The 18200-nt window shown below is 30.1% G+C and overlaps 1 protein-coding gene across 4 annotated transcripts in view; it reads left to right on the top strand.

The window, feature by feature from the left end:
* The window catches only part of LOC127282090 (papilin), a 132760-nt gene that overhangs the window by 103867 nt on the left and 10693 nt on the right, over positions 1–18200 (top strand). For 2 of the 4 annotated variants that reach the window (XM_051306172.1, XM_051306169.1), the window contains exons 5-32: positions 1825–1907; positions 2684–2834; positions 3609–3732; positions 3807–3887; positions 4194–4366; positions 4456–4591; positions 6642–6979; positions 9806–9985; positions 10098–10271; positions 10460–10648; positions 10802–10943; positions 11088–11218; positions 11295–11676; positions 11755–12105; positions 12191–12676; positions 12743–13100; positions 13170–13294; positions 13365–13565; positions 13902–14300; positions 14522–14878; positions 14954–15130; positions 15251–15430; positions 15815–15985; positions 16130–16342; positions 16418–16588; positions 16659–17060; positions 17195–17407; positions 17618–17785. In XM_051306172.1, coding sequence (XP_051162129.1) covers positions 1825–1907; positions 2684–2834; positions 3609–3732; positions 3807–3887; positions 4194–4366; positions 4456–4591; positions 6642–6979; positions 9806–9985; positions 10098–10271; positions 10460–10648; positions 10802–10943; positions 11088–11218; positions 11295–11676; positions 11755–12105; positions 12191–12676; positions 12743–13100; positions 13170–13294; positions 13365–13565; positions 13902–14300; positions 14522–14878; positions 14954–15130; positions 15251–15430; positions 15815–15985; positions 16130–16342; positions 16418–16588; positions 16659–17060; positions 17195–17407; positions 17618–17785 — 6256 coding nt within the window. The remainder of the gene's footprint in view (positions 1–1824; positions 1908–2683; positions 2835–3608; positions 3733–3806; positions 3888–4193; positions 4367–4455; positions 4592–6641; positions 6980–9805; positions 9986–10097; positions 10272–10459; positions 10649–10801; positions 10944–11087; positions 11219–11294; positions 11677–11754; positions 12106–12190; positions 12677–12742; positions 13101–13169; positions 13295–13364; positions 13566–13901; positions 14301–14521; positions 14879–14953; positions 15131–15250; positions 15431–15814; positions 15986–16129; positions 16343–16417; positions 16589–16658; positions 17061–17194; positions 17408–17617; positions 17786–18200) is intronic. The other 2 variants (XM_051306171.1, XM_051306170.1) reach the window with 2 other exon arrangements.

The following is an 18200-nucleotide window of genomic DNA, read 5'->3' as shown; positions in this document are numbered from 1 at the left end:
AGATTCAAGAGTGAACATTTGATTCTAATATTGCTAGATAATTTTAATAATTAAATGTATTTAACAAAAAAATTATTCATTACTTTGGGAAAATAGTGAATAGATACCGATTTTTTATACCAAAATATCATTTTAAAAATTGCAAAATTATGTTTTGAAAAAAAATTTATCAAATTTACGGTTTTACTTTATTATATTTGAATATCAAAAATTAAAAATATTAAAATTATTTTTAAATCAGTTTTATAGTGTACCTTAATATATTAGTTGATATACTGACATAATATCTTGAGCGATGGAACCTTACAATAAGGATAAGCCTATAAGATTTAAAGAGGGGATTATCAGGGTCTAACATAAACATTTATTGAATGTCGGAAGCTACACGAAAAGTTCAGAAACAACTTTTTTTCTTGGCAGCATGAAATTTGTCCTTGTAACGCAGACTTACCATTATGATGTGTACGTTTCTACCATAAATCGCTTTTTTTACTGTCGTTTCCATTTTTTCTTCTTTTATTGATTATATCTTTCAAGTTATTTTTGACAAAAACATTTTACATATCTGCCCTTATAAAAAGGATCTCATCCATAAATTTAGTTCGATTTTTAACAGTTTAAAACGTAAAAATTTTCTAGTATATTTTTATAAGTAAATATAATGTAATCAAAAGATTAAGGAGAATGGAGATCCTCACATAATCTCTAAACTGAAAAATAATTTTTAACGCAACCAAAAATTTAACAAAAATTAATTTCATGCATTTTTCGAAGCTGTAGACTTTTTGGAAAAAATTATGTTGAGTTAAAGTCTTTTGTTAAATAATTATTTTTTTTATATTTTGACTTTTTTCTTTTATTTATATATATTTATAATATTTTTTGAAAATATTAAAAAAAATTTAATGTAAAAAAGATATTATATACTTATATACCTATATTTCTTTTTAAATGTTGGATGAAAAATTGGTTGTCATAAATCCTCATTTCGTGATGTCTGCGTCCCAGTGGGATATTGTTTCTTCGTTTTCTCTCTGGCCTCCCTCGATTTATCGATATTATCCTCTCCGATTGAACTTTATTATCTTGAACACGCAAAGTGATGGTTCTCGCTTGTTAATACATTCATTTCTTCACATAAAATAAGTGCCAATAAACATTTATAATATATATAAATACTTTAAAACTATATTTTGGAATTAGATTACAATTTATAATCTCAAAAACCCTTGTATTTGTGTCCTTACACAGAGCTAAATTTTCCACATTTTTTTTCGTTAGAGTCGGCAACCTATAAGCAATTCTAATTTTTTAAAAAAGCAAAATCCTAATGTATATATAAATATTTTATTTAAAAATTAATTAATTTTCATCCTTATTAAAAAAAGAAACAAGATTTTATATCTGCTTTTGCCAATTATTTACAATGTAAATTTGCCTCTCAATTTTTAATTATCTTCAGCTTCATATTATACATACATTTATATAAAGAGTTTCTTCTTTGTTTTATTTCAACTAATTTTACATCCCAGTATAAAGTAACTTTTTTATCCAGTGAGGACAGTTAAAAAACTAATGATGCTCGACCTCTGTTCAACAGAGATATAAAAAGACTTTCGTTAAATACATATTAAAGTAATTAAAATATTGGATTTTTTAAAAATTACATTTGGCCCACGTTATAAAATGTCTGTTTTTAGAAGCGATTTTTAAATATTTAGGTTTTATAATTACAAATATAAATTTTTAATTTTGAAAGGATTTTATAAAATGTTTTTTTTTTAAATTAAGAAACTAATCATTTTTATTGTTGTTTAATTTCAGGAATGTCCTGGAGAGTCAACCGATTTTCGAGCTGAACAATGTGCAGTTTTTAACAACATACCTTTTGAGGGGATTCATTACGAGTAATATTTTGTTTCATTTTTTTTTAAGAATTATAAATAATAAAATTATAATAATACTTAAGAGGATGAACCACCCTAAATTTTGAAACATTTAAATTTAAATTATTAAACGAGGTTTTTTTTTCTTGCATCATTTGTGTCCTAAAAACATACATAGAATGGTCAAAAAAATAAAATTTTAATTTTTGACCATTTTAGAAATTAAAGTTTTAAAAAAATTAATACCTATTTTAAATATCTATCTTCTTTCACAATTTTGACTTTTTTCCACGGTTTTTTAATGATTCTTAAGAATATGGATGGATTTTCAAAAATATCAATTTTTTCAAAAAATAAAAATTCTAAAGTGGTTAAAAATTAAAATTTTCTTTTTTAACCACCTTATATGTTTTTAGGACCCAAATGATGCAAGAAAAAAAATATAATCTCGTTCAATAATTTAAATTTTAGTGGGTCAAAATTGGGGGTGGTACCTCATCCCCTTATTAAGTTTCAGAAAGTTATTTATATTCTAATTACATATAGGTAATTATTTAATAACAAAACAAAAACTAAATAGTTATTCTTGAGAAGGAAGTTAGAAATGTTGTACAACTTATCTGAAAAATTTTCTTCCTTACAACACATTTTTTAATTTTATTTTATAAGATTTATTATTTAATTATATATATGTATATATATTGTGTGTTTTTAATTCTGTAAATTTTTATGCAGCTTCGTATAATTGAATAGTTGGCAAAAGAAAATAGTTATTAACTAACTGCTTTATTTTATAGCTGGATTCCATATACAGGAAGCCCCAATAAGTGTGACTTGAATTGCATGCCACGAGGAGAGCGCTTTTTTTACAGACATAAACCGAGTGTTACAGACGGTACTTTATGTGACATTGAGAAAAAAGATGTTTGTGTCGAGGGAAAATGTATGGTAAGGACAAAAATGATGAACTAAAAATTATTATTTTAATTATTATACATTTTTAAATAAATTCATTTATTTTAATATATTTAATAATAAAAATTAAATTTAAATAGAATTATTATTATTATTAGTGCTAACTATAGCTATATCCGACAAAAGTTTTTCACTTAAAAATAAATAAAAATTTTTTATTTTGGTAATAAGAGTAGCATATAAATACAAAATTGACATTTTTTAAGAGAAACTCTAATAAATTAATTTGTTTTTATTGTAAAACTTTTTGTGAATGATAAATAATGAAAGGATACACATGAAAGATAGGACAGAGGATTTTGGAAAAATTTTGAACTTTATATGAAATTTTTGGATTAATGATCAATCAATTTTAATAAATACTGCTCGGTGACATTTCGAAATCAGTTTTTATCCGAATCGAAATTTTAATGTAACTAAAAAAAAATTTTCCTAGTAATTACGAATCAATTAGTTTAATTCCGAAACAAAATTTTAATCCTTTCTAATCCTGTTATGGAATGAAAAAAATAAGATTCAAATGAATTCAAATTCAGCTTCGGAATAAAACTGATTGGTTTAAAATGAATTGAAAAGAATATTTTATTGAGTTACATTAAAATTTAGATAGAAACAGATTGGTTCGGAATGCCTCGAAATAATAATAATTATTAAAACTGTTTGAAATACAATCCGAAACTTTCGTCAAGGATATAAATAATATATTACCATTAAAATAAAGGTGTACAATTTAATTGTGTTTTTTAGCCAGTTGGATGTGATTTATTGTTGGGAAGCGACGCCAAAGAAGATGCTTGTAGAGTATGTGGTGGAAATGGAACTGATTGTAATACAGTAAAGGGACTTTTCGATACAGATGACTTACAAGCAGGCGAGTTGAAAAGCACAAAAACGTTAATATTCATGAGAAAAAATTTTACCGAAATATTAATTTTAATTTAACAGGTTACGTGGATATATTGTTAATTCCTGAGGGAGCTACAAATATTATTGTAAAAGAAGTCCAACCATCAAATAATTATTTAGGTAATCAAACATTTTTTGTTCTTTTAATACTTACCTATCTATGATAAAAATTAGAACTTTAAATAAAATATTAATTTTAACAAGACAGTTCGTTTACAAAAAGCAAACTTTTTATAAAAATCTACTGAACCTTTTTTCCGTGCATACAAAAAAATACAAAACCATTTGTTATATTAGATAATTTCCTAAATAAAGTTAATAATTAAAAGTTTTATGATATTTAGAAAACATAATTTTATCTTAATAAATATTGAAAAAAAGTATCATTGAAAATTTAAAAGATGTTCTCGCGAAATATGTTTTCAGCTGTTAGAAATACAAGTGGCCATTACTACTTAAATGGAAACTGGAGGATAGACTTTCCTAGAAGCTTGAGATTTGCAGGAACTATTTTTCATTATTCTCGAGATCCTCAAGGTTTTTCTGCTCCTGACACAATTACAGCTCTGGGACCAACGACTGAACCAATTTACGTCGTGGTGAGTATATAGTTGAAAATATTTGCCGCTTTCGCCCTGTAGTCATTTTAGTTACAGTATGAAATGAGTGGTAAATTTCATATTTTCAGTTGCTTTACCAAGATAGAAACGTTGGAGTCAATTACGAATATAGCGTTCCATCAAAAATATCACAACAAGGAGATCCAGATGGTTACGTTTGGATAGCGGATGAGTTTTCTGCTTGCAGTACAACTTGTGGAGGAGGTGAAAAAATTAATTTTTTTGGAAAATATTAAATTATGTTATGTTATATTAAAACTGGAAAAAATAACATTTTTTATATAATTGGAAGCTAGGTATTCTTTTTGTAAGCACTACTTATTAATTCTTCAACACTGAAATTATTTAATTATTAATTAATTAATAATTAATTGGAAGTATTAGCATAATTGTTGATCTCTTGGAAGTAGTACTGTATACTGTTGCTACAATATTTTTTAAAAACATATTTAATCTAATCTACAATTTTCTAAAAACAATTATTTGTTCCTTTATAATAAATGGACGAAACGAAAGTTTTAAATAATTCAGAATCTAAATTTTCCTTCAAATAAATAAACAAATAAATAAATAATTTCTAAGTGATGAATTCTCTCTTACAAAAAATAATTACTGGAATAATTACTCAACATAATTACTGAAAATAATTATTGGCACAATTATTGGGATAATTACTGGAATAACTACCGGATTAATTACTGGAGTTTCCAGTAATTTTTCTTCGCACATATGTTAAAAATTTATTTGTTGCGCACTATAAGTTTCTATAGCTATTCTATTTCTATATATTAAATGAATAGGAATATATTTAACAGAAAATTATGATTCTATTGAAATTTAAAAAAATAATTTCGTTGTAGTAAAAAAATACATCTCGCGAAAAAATTACTGGAATTTCCACTAATTAATCCAATAGTTATTTCAGTAATTATCACAGTAGTTATCCCAATAATTATGCCAGTAATTATTTTTCATAAGGGATCTCTGGCTAAAATTTCAGAATGATTTCAAATTAAATACAAACAGATCAGTCCGGATTTGTTCAGAAATTGTACGAAAACAATTCGAAAATTATCCGTATTAATGAGCAACCAGTCTGGATGTAAAGATAAATCCGAGATAAGTTCAGAATAGTCCGAAATTGACATGAAATAAATCCGCAATTAGCCCGCAACAATTTGATTTTAGTTAGATCAAAAAACAATCCAAAATGAGTCTAGAATAATTCAGAATTTGTATGTACTGTTAAAAACATGAATCCAAAATGAGTCCGTAATAATCTGAAACCTTCATGTGAAAAATCCGGTATTAGCCCACAGTAATCCTGATTTAAATCTATTGTTAAAAATCCTAATCCGAAATGAGCCTGGAAAAATTCGGAATTAATATGTACAAAATCAACAGTCGCAGTTTGAACAAAAATCTTAATCAGAAAGGAGTCCAAATTAGTAGGCAATCTGTGTGTAACGAATCCGTATTTTGTTAGATCTAAAATGTGAATTGAAAATCTATATGTAAAAAATCTGGAATTTGTCTTTTTGTCCGCACTAATTTTGGAATATTTCATATCATTTTCGGACTGTTTTCGTATAATCTAGATAGATTCAGTCCGTTTAAAAATCTGAATCCGAAATTAGTCTGGTATAATCCGACATTCTGTATGTATTATTATTATGTATGTATTATGTATGTATTATATTATACCGCCAGGTGCAGTTCTCTCACAGTTGAGATGAGTCTCAAGTTCAATAAGAACTGTTTACTGTCGGCGTAAAAGACATGTTGCCTTCTGACCAATTGTCACTACTTTGGTTAATATTTCGAAATGTGGAATTAATCCGAAACAGTCCGCTTTAGAGTCGGGTTTCTATTATCCGGAATTAGTCCGAAATTAGTATTATTTGTGTAACTAGTTAATCCGGTCTAATCGGAAATTAATCGGAGCATACACAACTAATAAATGCAAAATTAATTATATTGAATACGAAATAAATCCGGCCTGTCTAATCAGTAAATCTAGAATCTGCATTCAGGAGTTACGTTTGATCAAACTGACTTCGGATTAGACCTGATAAATTCCAGATTCAGTAGTTACACAAACGGAGCAAATTTTGGATTTTTCCAGACTAAGTCTGGATGACAAAAACCGGATGGTTTCGGACTAATTTCAGATTAGTCTAAAATTTTTACCAAGGTTATATTTTTGAAATTTTAATTAATTTTTATTGTAATTATATCATTTAATGAATTATAGGATATCAGTCAAGACGAGTAAATTGTGTTCGTCGAAGGAACTCGGAACCGGTAGACGAACAGCTTTGTGATCCTCTTCTCGAGCCAACAGATACGAAAGCTTGCAATGAGGAGGCTTGCCCACCCCAGTGGGTGTCAGGTGAATGGAGTCCTTGTAGTAAGCCGTGTGGTGTGGGTGGCGAGCAAACTAGACAAGTTAAATGCGAGCAGGTGGTTGCAGGGGGGATCCCCTCAATCGTCGATGATTCTCAGTGTCTCAAACTTCCTAAGCCTGAACCAAAGCAGGAATGTAATAAGGAACTTGACTGCCCTCAATGGCATGTGGGACCATGGAAACCAGTGAGTTAAACATTGTACATAAGATTGTATCTATTTGATTATAAACTATTTCGATGGAATTGCAGCAAGTACTAAACTGGCAACTATAAAAGATCTTTTATCAATAGACGATATTTCATTAAATTACACTAACATTTTTTTCTTTAATGATGAATTGGATACAAATTAAAAATTTTCACATTTAGATTTTTTTGGATATTTTATTATAAAAATATAATATAATATATAAAGAAGTTCTTCAAATTAGAGGATTTTTCACTACATAGTTTAAAAGTTATAAAATTAATTTAACATGGTCTCTTGTAGAGAAACCAAGTAATTGGATCTAAATGAGAAAATACTATTTAAAATTCTCAATTAAGGGGTTAGTACCACATCTTTTTCAAGAAAATCAATTTTTTAAAAACTGCATATAAGGCATTTTACGTGTAATGTCCTAAGTTGAAAAATTGATTTCTTGAAAAAAAGTGAAACTTGGGGAAATTGTTGTCCTACCTGATAGTAAAATATCCCCAAAAAATTTTTTTGACTTTTTCGAAATTTTTGGGGAGATAGAGGGGGTCAATTTTATCAGTTTTCCTTGACAACGCCTACTATTTGAATTTTTGCTGTCTATAAATGCAATCAAAAAAATTTTGTCAGGTATGTTTTTTGAAGGTTTTTTCATCCTCTTTCAAATGGTGAATTTTTTTTTTTTAATTTTTGAATTTTGACCTTGATTGTCTATAATTAAACATGATATTTTCACTAAAATCGGTCCGTTTTTTAAAATAAATAATTGCAAACGAAAGCTGAGGTTTTTTCCGATCTGTATATAAATTTTCAGAATGCCAATTTTTTTTGTTTTCGAGATATTAAATATCAAAGATTTTATGTCGGCGCGCAAATAAAAATTAAAATTAAACTGATAAAATTGACCCCCCCTCTATTTCCCCCAAAATTTCGAAAAAGTCAAAAAAAATTTTGGGGATATTTTACTATCAGGTAGGACAACAATTTCCCCAAGTTTCACTTTCTTTCAAGAAATCAATTTTTCAACTTTGGACATTACACGTAAAATGCCTCATATTCTTGTACTAGATATAATATGTAGAAATGCTATAGAAACTATTATTTTGGTTGGTAACTACGATAACATATTGAAAAACGGAGTACAATGTAAAACTCACGTGCTCATTGAGCGTACTTTTCGCAAGTACAATGCATGCTTTTATAAATATATACCTATATAAATATAAATATATATCAAATTACACATATATGTATATAAATATGTATATAAAAGCATATATACATGTATATAATGTATCCTGTCGTGTAAGGGGGTATTTTCTTGAAAAAGGACATGTTTTCGTAAATTCGCTTTTTCTCAAAACAACGTTTTTTGACATGGCGGACGTCATAAAAGAAAAACTATTGCACTGATTAAGCTCAAATTTTTATAGCTTATTCTACACATATACCGTTATCGTCGGAACTAGAATCATAATTTTTTATTAATATTTAACCATTTTCTTAAACAATTTAAGTTGAAAAAACAAGGTCAAGAATGAAAAAAGTCTGCCATTTTGTTTTTTTTTCATCGAAAATAGTGGATTGTAGTTCCGACGATAGCGACGAGCTTACTTTTCAAGAAAATATCAAAAATTTAATTTTTGATGACCTGAATTGGAGATATCGTGTCCGCCAATCACAAGTAGGGGTATTTTCAAGCGGCCACGACAGCAAGATAATCCATAATAAATAAGGGATCAAAATTTTTTTCAATAGTTTAAAACCCCTTCTTTTAGGTATAAAAAGTTTAAAGTAAATAAAATAAATTTTGTAATAAAAAAAAAATATTTAAGAAAAGTCACTGAGATGTGGTACTAACCCCTTAAAAAAATACATATAAACTAAGCATGTCAGCAGCTTTAATAAATTATTAATTTTGTGTTTTTTGACAAGCTAGTTTTAAAGAAAATAATAAAAATACGAAGAAAAGCACAAGTATTTCCAAAATTGATAATAGAAACGAGGCAAAATCTTTTTAAACGAATTTTTACTAAACATCATTTTTAGGTATTGAATTTTTGTTTGCAAATTTTTATTTTACACAATTTCTCTTTGCCCAACATTTTATTTAAAAAATTCTAAGTTAGCCGAATATTAATTAGCAGAATTCTCATTCAACAGAATTTTAAATGTTTCTATATTTTAAATGCCCGAATTTTCAATTCATCGAATCTTCATTTATCCGAATTTTTAAAACGCCGATTTTCCATTAGTTTAAAAATTTGAATCATTTAAAATTATGTCGAATGAACTAAAATTTGGTTAAATTAGAATTTTTCAAATAAACAGTTGGGTAAAGAGAAAATCTGTAAATTAAAAATTTGGTATCTAAACCTTGCGTTTAGTACACCCAGAGAAATGATTTATTTGAACCAAATAAAATATATTTGATTTAAATAAACGTATATTTGTCTCAGAGTCTACTAACTTATTTATTCTGCGTAAATAAAAATTTTGTTTGTCAGAAATAAATTTTTCTTCGGCTGAAATAAAATATATTTGCAACAAATAAATGAGTTAGTAGGCTCGGAGACAAATTTCGTCTAAATGTATAGAAATAAATAAATAAAGAAATAATTATATTTAATAAAATTCCTCAAAATGAAATTTTTAATTAATGATTATTATGGGAAATTCACGCTCCCCTTGATTGATAATATTTTTACTAAAATATTTTTTATTCTATTTTTAAAATTAATTTCAATCTACTTGATTGATAATATTTTTACTAAGATCTGTTTAATTTAATTAGTTATTTTTAATCCTTCGCAGTGTGATCACTTGTGTGGAAAAGGTAAAATGTCGAGAAAAGTGACATGTTACCGAAAAACGGATGGAAAAATTCATGTGTTAGAGGATTCAGCATGTCCAGAAAAAATGCCTGAAAAAGAAAAGCCCTGCGAATTGAGACCATGTGCCGGAGTTGATTGGATTACATCCGAGTGGAGCGGAGTGAGTCTTTTTAGCTTTTGTAAATCTTTAAAAAGAACATTTTTATTATACTTTAATAAATTTAATTTTATAACTTTATTAACAATTAAAAGTTTTGTAAATAAATTTTTAGTGCACAGATAAATGTGGATTAACTCATGAAACAAGAACGACACAATGTGCCACTCAGGAAGGTACAATTTATCCTGATGACAATTGCGACATTGAAAAGAAGCCTGAACTAAAACGAGATTGTGAAACTGCACAAACGTGCGAGTATGAATGGGTCACGTCTCAATGGAGTGACGTAAGGGCATTTCTTAAAAATATATTCTCCAAAATAAATTATAAAATAAAATTAATAAATTATTATTATTATCGTAAATTTAAGTAGTAATAATATAATTAACCATTAAGTAGTATATAATTATAAGTATTAATAAAAGATCAATAATATATCAAAGTTACAAATTAATGTGCAAACAATTATTTTAGTGTTCAGCTAAATGTGGTTCTGGAATACAGAACAGACAAGTGTTTTGTGCGACATTTGAAAATGAAGATACTCTTAAAAAAGTACCTGAAGAAAAATGTGATGCTGAGAAGAAATATAACGATACACGAAATTGCACAGGTGAAGCGGAAGAATGCAAAGGGGAATGGTTCGCTGGTCCTTGGAGTAAGGTATAAACAATATTTAACAAAAATTAAATTTTTGAAACAATGATTTAATAGTAAATAATTATTATTTTAAATAATTTATGTTTGTCTATTTAATCATAAAGTAAATCCAAAGTAAATGTAATTTTAAAAAAATATTCTCTACATAAATTTTAGTGTTCAAAACCATGCGGTGGTGGAGATATGACTCGCAAAGTGATTTGTATGAAAGATAGTATGTTAGTACCTTCAAGTAACTGTGACGTAGAAACGATAATGTTCAGTCAAGAAAGTTGTAACGAACAGCCATGTGGAGAAGGTAAAAGCAACATATTTATCTACATTTATTCAGATTTATGTACGCTAGTTTAATATTATTCTTTGTCAATCCTATATTTTATGAAAACATAAATTTTTTATTTTCTTAATCATATCTTACCGAATGAAATTTTTTATTTTCAAGACGAAGTGATATCAGTGACTCCTGATAAAGAAAAGACTACACCTGATGTGAGTGAAGAAGAGGAATGTGAAGAAGGTGAAGAAGAGGAGGGTGAAAATTATGTCACTATAAAGACTAGCTTCGGCTCGAGTGTAAGTTGACAACTTTTATTCAGAAAATAAAAATATAATTGTCTAAAGTTATCTGTGTTGTTAAACTTTTATCTAGGAAGGAGAAGTGACAGAAGTCTCACCTCTGAGTTCGCCAATGAGTACTGAAAGCAGTGGAAAGACCGTTTCATTTTTCGATGATATGATGATGAGTGACGCGGGTTACAGTAGAGGAGATATTGAAATTTCTACGGAATCTGGAAGTGGAGAAGGCAGTGGTACTGATGAAGATGAACTTTCACTCTTCACGCAAACAGGCTTTTCTAAATTTGGATCAACCTTTGAGGGAAGCGGTACTTCACCTGATGAAAATACAAAAGTAACAGTTTCTGGCACAACAGAATCTGCGGTTACTGCAGGATCCACTGAAGGAGTTTCTGAAGGATTAACGAAAGAAGTTTCTGAAGTATCAACAGAGTCTGGAGTTACTGACGAATCTTGTAAGTAATCTTGTAAGATAATTTTTAAACTTTCTGGAAATTAATATATGGTTATTTTATTACACTTTGTATTTGTAGCCATATCCACTGAATCTGTTTCTGGAACAATTGCAATTTCTACGGAGGCTTCAGTGACAGTTTCAACACAGTCATCATTAGAGCCTTCTTCTACTGATTCTTCAGTTACATCCTCTGATAACACTGAAATATCGAGTTCTGAAAGTTCAGCCCAAACAGAAACATCTACTAATTTATCTGAAAGTACTGTATCATCTTCTTCAGAATCTACCGAAACAGAAACAACAGAACCTACTTCTACAATATCAACCTCAGAAACATCAAGTTCCAGTTCAGTTTCAGAAGAAACTAGTTCCTCTGAAATGAGTACTTCAGAATCTAATACTTCTGAATCTAGTTCTTCAAGTGAAGGTTAGTACTTTTTTAATTATAATTTCACTATATGTACTAACAAAATTAACTGCAATGTCAATTTTATAAATGTTCATGATTTTAGAGACATCAAGCGAAAGCACTTCAAGTTCAGGAGAAACTACAGTTTCAGAAACATCAATTAGTGGCCAAACTACAGAATCTGGAGCGACAACAGAGTCTGGTGCAACAACGGAATCTGGAGAGACAACAGTATCTGGGGCAACAACGGAATCTGGACTAACGAGTATATCAGGATTGACAACGGAATCGGGAATGACAACTGAATCTGGCTTAACAACTGGATCAGGCTTAACAACTGGATCAGGCTTAACAACGGAATCTGGCTTAACCACGGAATCAGGATTGACAACTGATTCTGGCGTAACAACAGCATCAGATTTATCGACAGAATCTGGCCTGACAACTGAATCTGGACAGACGACCGAATCCGGTTTATCAACAATTTCTGGAGAGACTACAGTGAGTGGTTTAACAACAGAGAGTGGAATGACTGAAGGAACTACTGCATCTGAAAAAGAAGATACAGATTTAACGGAGCAGACTCACGGTAATATTTGAAAGTTATCTCTCTTTCTATTATTTGCAGCATATAATCATAAAATATTGATTGCAGTCTCAGAGTTTTGGACAACCGTTAGTTCAGTACAAACTGCATTGAAGAAAGAAGGCAAGATGAAGAAATGTAAGCCAAAGAAGAAGAAGACGTGTAAAACAACAGAATTTGGTTGCTGTTATGATGGAGTCACACCTGCAGAAGGTCCCTTCGGAAAAGGATGTCCAAATCCTGAAACGTGTGCTGAAACTAAATACGGTTGTTGTCCGGATGGTGTTTCGGCAGCTAAAGGACCAAAGAACGAAGAATGTCCAGATCAACACTGTAATGAAACACTCTTTGGTTGTTGTCAAGATGAAATTACTCCAGCTGAAGGAAATGATTACGAAGGTTGCAAGAAACCTTGCAACGAAACTGAGTTAGTGTCTTAATTATCTTGTCTGACATTTAAAAAATATTTTTAACTTCAATTTTTATTATGATACAGATTTGGATGTTGTCCTGATAAAGAAACTCCAGCAAGTGGGAAGAATAATTTGGGATGCTGTAATGTTACAAAACACGGCTGTTGTCCAGATGGAATTAAAGTAGCTTCTGGACCAGACGGTGAAGGTAGTTTAATTTCATTATTAATAAACAAATATTGTTGTGCGGATATAAAGAAATTAAATATTTGATTCAGGCTGCGAAGAAGAAGTATCAGAAACACCTGAATTTGAAACAACAACACCAATGGAAGGCGACTGCGCTAATTCAACCTACGGTTGTTGTCCAGATGGGGAAAAGACGGCCAGTGGAGAAAACTTTAAAGGTTGTGGAATCATTAATACTGCAAATTGCACTGCTTCTTACTTCAGTTGTTGTCCTGATGGAGTAACAGCAGGTAATAATAACTTATTTAAAAAGAGTTCAGTGAAGCAGATTAATTAATCAATTCACTTTCCCTGCATCAAGAAGATTTCGAGAATCCATTTAAAAAATCTTATTAAAATTATTTTTTTAACATGCGTAACAATATAGAATTTTAATTCAAACAAGGTATTGATTTTAGTAAATATTAAATTTAATTTTAAAATTATGTCAAAAAATAATATAATAAAAAATCAAATTTAAAAAAATTTATAGATAACATGAATATAGAATTGTATACTTTTTTCGTATGTCAAAGTTAAATATAAAAAATTAGTTCCTTTCACATGTGGATATTTTTATTGTCTAGCTCTTGGTCCACGGTATCAGGGATGCCATATGTCATGTGAAAATTCAACTTATGGATGCTGTGATGATGGAATAACTTCAGCTCATGGACCAAACCGTGATGGATGTTGTCTCTCATCTTCCTTTAAATGTTGCCCTGATAATATCACACCAGCTCGAGGTCCCGATTTTTACGGTTGTGGATGCCAATATTCTAGATTCGGATGTTGTCCTGATAATGTAACTGCAGCACGTGGATCACACAATGAAGGATGCGGTTGTCAATACACACAACATAGTTGTTGTCCAAATAGATTTACTCCTGCAAACGGACCCAACTTTGAGGGATGTCCCTGCTACACTTATCAGTTTGGCTGTTGTCCTGATGGAGTTACTGTAGCTAAGGGTCCTAACAGTCAAGGTATATTTTAGAACAATTTCAGATGTTTTAACTATTCCTTTAAATTAAATACATGTATTTCAATTTATTGCATACATTCAAAAAAATTAAAAATTAATCAGGACATTCTGCATCCCTTGTCCTAAGAAAATTTCTAAAGAGTAATTTTTAAGCCTTAACATTTTGGGACATCACATTACTGATTACTAGCAATGATGAAGAGTATAATTTTATTTTTCTAGGATGTGGATGTGAAAACACTGAATTCAAGTGTTGCTCCGATGGAAGAACGCCAGCTAAGGGTCCAAATTTTGCAGGTTGTGCTTGCGATGCTTCGAAATATGGTTGTTGTCCTGACGGAATAGAGGAAGCTCAAGGTGATAACTTCCAAGGTTGTCTTAGCGTTCCCTCGATTCCGGGATCTGCTTGTAGTTTAGAAAGAGATAGAGGTCCCTGTCGAGACTTTACTGTCAAGTGGTTCTATGACACGGAATACGGTGGATGCTCAAGATTCTGGTATGGTGGTTGCGAGGGAAATGAGAATAGATTCAAGTCTCAGGAGGAATGTAAAGAAATCTGCGTGCAACCCAAAGGGAAAAGTATGTTGATATACATTTTTTAATTAAAGTAACGAACTGCGAATATGAAGACTAAATAAAAATTATTTTTTTAAGACGCTTGTTACTTACCCAAAATCTCTGGAGCTTGCGAAGGATATTTCCCAACTTGGTATTATGACGTGGATAGAAAACAATGTGGACAATTCATTTACGGTGGTTGTCTCGGAAATGCCAACAACTTTAAAACGAGAGAGGAGTGCGAGGGTCTTTGTTCCGAATCTGATGATGTTGGTAAGTAATTTATAAATTAGAAACAATTATTATCATATTCGTTATAAGTATGTAAATTGACATATTATAAAGAAGTGTCATTTAAAAAGTACAATTAATGTTTATATTTCTGGGTTTCAGATCCATGTCAACTGGAGAAGGAAACTGGTCCTTGTGCTGGAAATTTCACCAGATATTATTTCAACAAAGAAGCACAAACTTGCGAACAATTCCAATATGGTGGATGTAAATCAAATCAAAACAACTTCCTTACCGAAATTTCCTGCCAAGAAAGATGTCTTCATCCAGGACGTACTCGAGGTAAGTTTTTTCTATTATTATATTTAATTATAAGGTTTTTTTTAAAGTAATTAACTTTTAAAAATGAACTAAAGCAGTTTTGAAATGCGAATGTTTTTTTTAAAATGAATGTTGTTTCTCAAAATCCGAATGATATTTTTTGAAAACATGAATGCAATTTTTAAAATAATGGTTTGTAGCAAAATAGTACTTTTGTAACTTCGGTGTTGGTCTACTGTTAAATATTTACTTTCATGAATTAATTAAAAGGATTTTGGTGCTTGTTAATTTTATAAACGCAACAACTCATTATTAAAATTCAGTGAATTTAGCAATTAACAAGAACTATTTGAGAAAAAAATATTTTCACACTAACTTTGCATGATAACATAAAATTGGAAACAGATTCTTGCTTGCTGCCTCGAACTGAAGGTAACTGCACAGAGAAGATTCCTCGGTGGTACTCTGATCAAACTGAAAATCGCTGCATGCCATTTTATTACACAGGATGCGGTGGTAATAAAAATAACTTTGACTCTAGAGAAGCATGTGAGTCCATTTGTCCATCTAAGATCGGTAAGATTGTGTCATTATCTAAATATTTTCAAAATAAAATTTTGAAAACAAAAATCTAGAGCTTAGTATGTGAATGTTTGTTCTTAGTTTACAATGAAAACTATTATCACACATTAAAATAATTAAATTTTTTTTATTAATTAGAACAAGATTCCTGCTTACTTCCTGCTGTTATGGGTGATTGTCATAATTACACTCAACGGTGGTTCTATGATTCCTATGAGCAACAATGTAGACAGTTCTATTATGGTGGCTGTGGAGGAAACGAAAACAATTTCCAGACTGAACGCGATTGTATCAATAGATGTGAAGCGTCTTTCAATACAAAAGCGCCTCCTGCTCAAGAATTTAGAACCGGTATGTGAAAATAGATTGAAACTCATTTGAAAATAATTTCAATTTGTAGGTGATCTAACACAATTGTATCCTTAGAATTTTGCTTCTTACCCGATGAGCGAGGACCATGTTCTGACAATGAAGTTAAATGGTTCTACGATTCTCGAATTGGAATGTGTAAAACTTTCAGTTACGGCGGTTGTGGAAGCAATGGAAATAATTTCAATTCTCGCGAGGAATGTGAATATAGATGTGGTGAAGTTCAAGGTATGAAAAATCGTGAAATACAATTTTTGGAAAAATTTTGTAAAATTGATTTGTGAATTTTAATTTTTAGACCCATGTACATTGCCGGTTCTCGTTGGTCCTTGTAATGGATCTGTCACTCAATATTATTACGATAGAAGATACGATGGCTGCTTCCCATTCGACTACAGTGGCTGTCAAGGAAACAAAAACCGCTTCCAGGATATGGAAACATGTAGCGAAAGATGCGTCAGACAACCGGAAGTTGAAGTTCAACGAGATACAACACCTCACACTGATTATGAATCACCGAGTGCAATTTGCGTTGCTCCTGTTGATGCTGGTCCTTGTACCAAACAAATCACGGCCTATTTTTATAACGTTGACGCTAGAAGTTGCCAGGCCTTCATTTATGGTGGCTGTGAAGGAAATGCCAACAGGTTCCAAACTCAAGAACAATGTGAACGTCTTTGTGGTACTTTCCATAAACAAGGTGAGAATTTCTTTTTACTATTTTATCTACATTACATGTTTTTATAGTTCTTTATTTTCGCCTTCCTTTGAGTATAAGAGGCAAATGAAAAATATTAGTACGATCCTCAAGATATCGTAAAATTAATTTTACAGATATTTGCAATTTATCTGTCGATCCTGGTCCTTGTCGAGGAGCGTTTACTAAATTCTTTTACGATAGATCGTCGCGAACTTGTCGCGAATTTGTCTACGGTGGATGTGATGGTAATGCTAATCGATTTAGTACTATCCCCGAATGCGAATCGGTATGCATTCATCATGAAGAACCCACATCCAGTGGAAACGAAACTTCTGTTTCTCATCTTGGTAAGAAACTAAACTTATAATTGTTAAATTATTTTTAATTCTACTTCAGAATTAATCCACAATATTCTTATTCGAAAAATAATGAAAACTGTATTAGCAAAGTTTTGTTGATTGGAAATTTTTCAAAAAAATTTAATTGTATAGTTTATAATATTAGTTAAAAGAAAGTTTTAAAGTTGACTGCAATGAACGAGTTTCTCTGGTACTTAGAAATCTGCAGAGAACCAGTTGACACCGGTTACTGCACTGCTGGATATTATAAACGATTCTATTATGACGAGGAATTTCAAACATGCAGAGCATTTATTTACACTGGTTGTGGTGGCAATCGTAACAATTTCAAGACTTTTGAATCCTGTATTGCCACTTGCTTTAGATGTAAGTGACGGTTTCCGGATCCGTTACTCACTTTTAATATTTTTTTCCAGATAAATGGCTACAATATTTATTTTTTCGCAAAATCCAAAATTTACCTTTCCTCGAGGGGGAATTTACTAGTTAAAAACGTGTACACTTGACTACCGGTATTACACCTCATATTACCCTTATTACTAAGTTATTACACGTTATTACAGAGTATTACACATTATTACAGAGATATTACAGATTTTTTGCGTTATTACAGCACCGTAATAACGCATTTTTACACGTTATTACACAAGTATTACAGGAAGAGTGTACACTTGACTACCTGAGTAAATTCCCCCTCGCCTTTCCTGCTTCATGTGGTACATTTTTCTTTATTATTTTTAATTATTATACTTTTTATGTTTTTTCAGATACATGTTTTTTA

Source organism: Leptopilina boulardi, unplaced genomic scaffold (genome assembly GCF_019393585.1).
Source record: "Leptopilina boulardi isolate dan_hultmark-lab unplaced genomic scaffold, ZJU_Lbou_2.1 LbouV2_280, whole genome shotgun sequence".
Classification (NCBI taxonomy): Eukaryota; Metazoa; Arthropoda; class Insecta; order Hymenoptera; family Figitidae; genus Leptopilina; species Leptopilina boulardi.
This window is presented reverse-complemented; position numbering and strand designations above follow the sequence as displayed.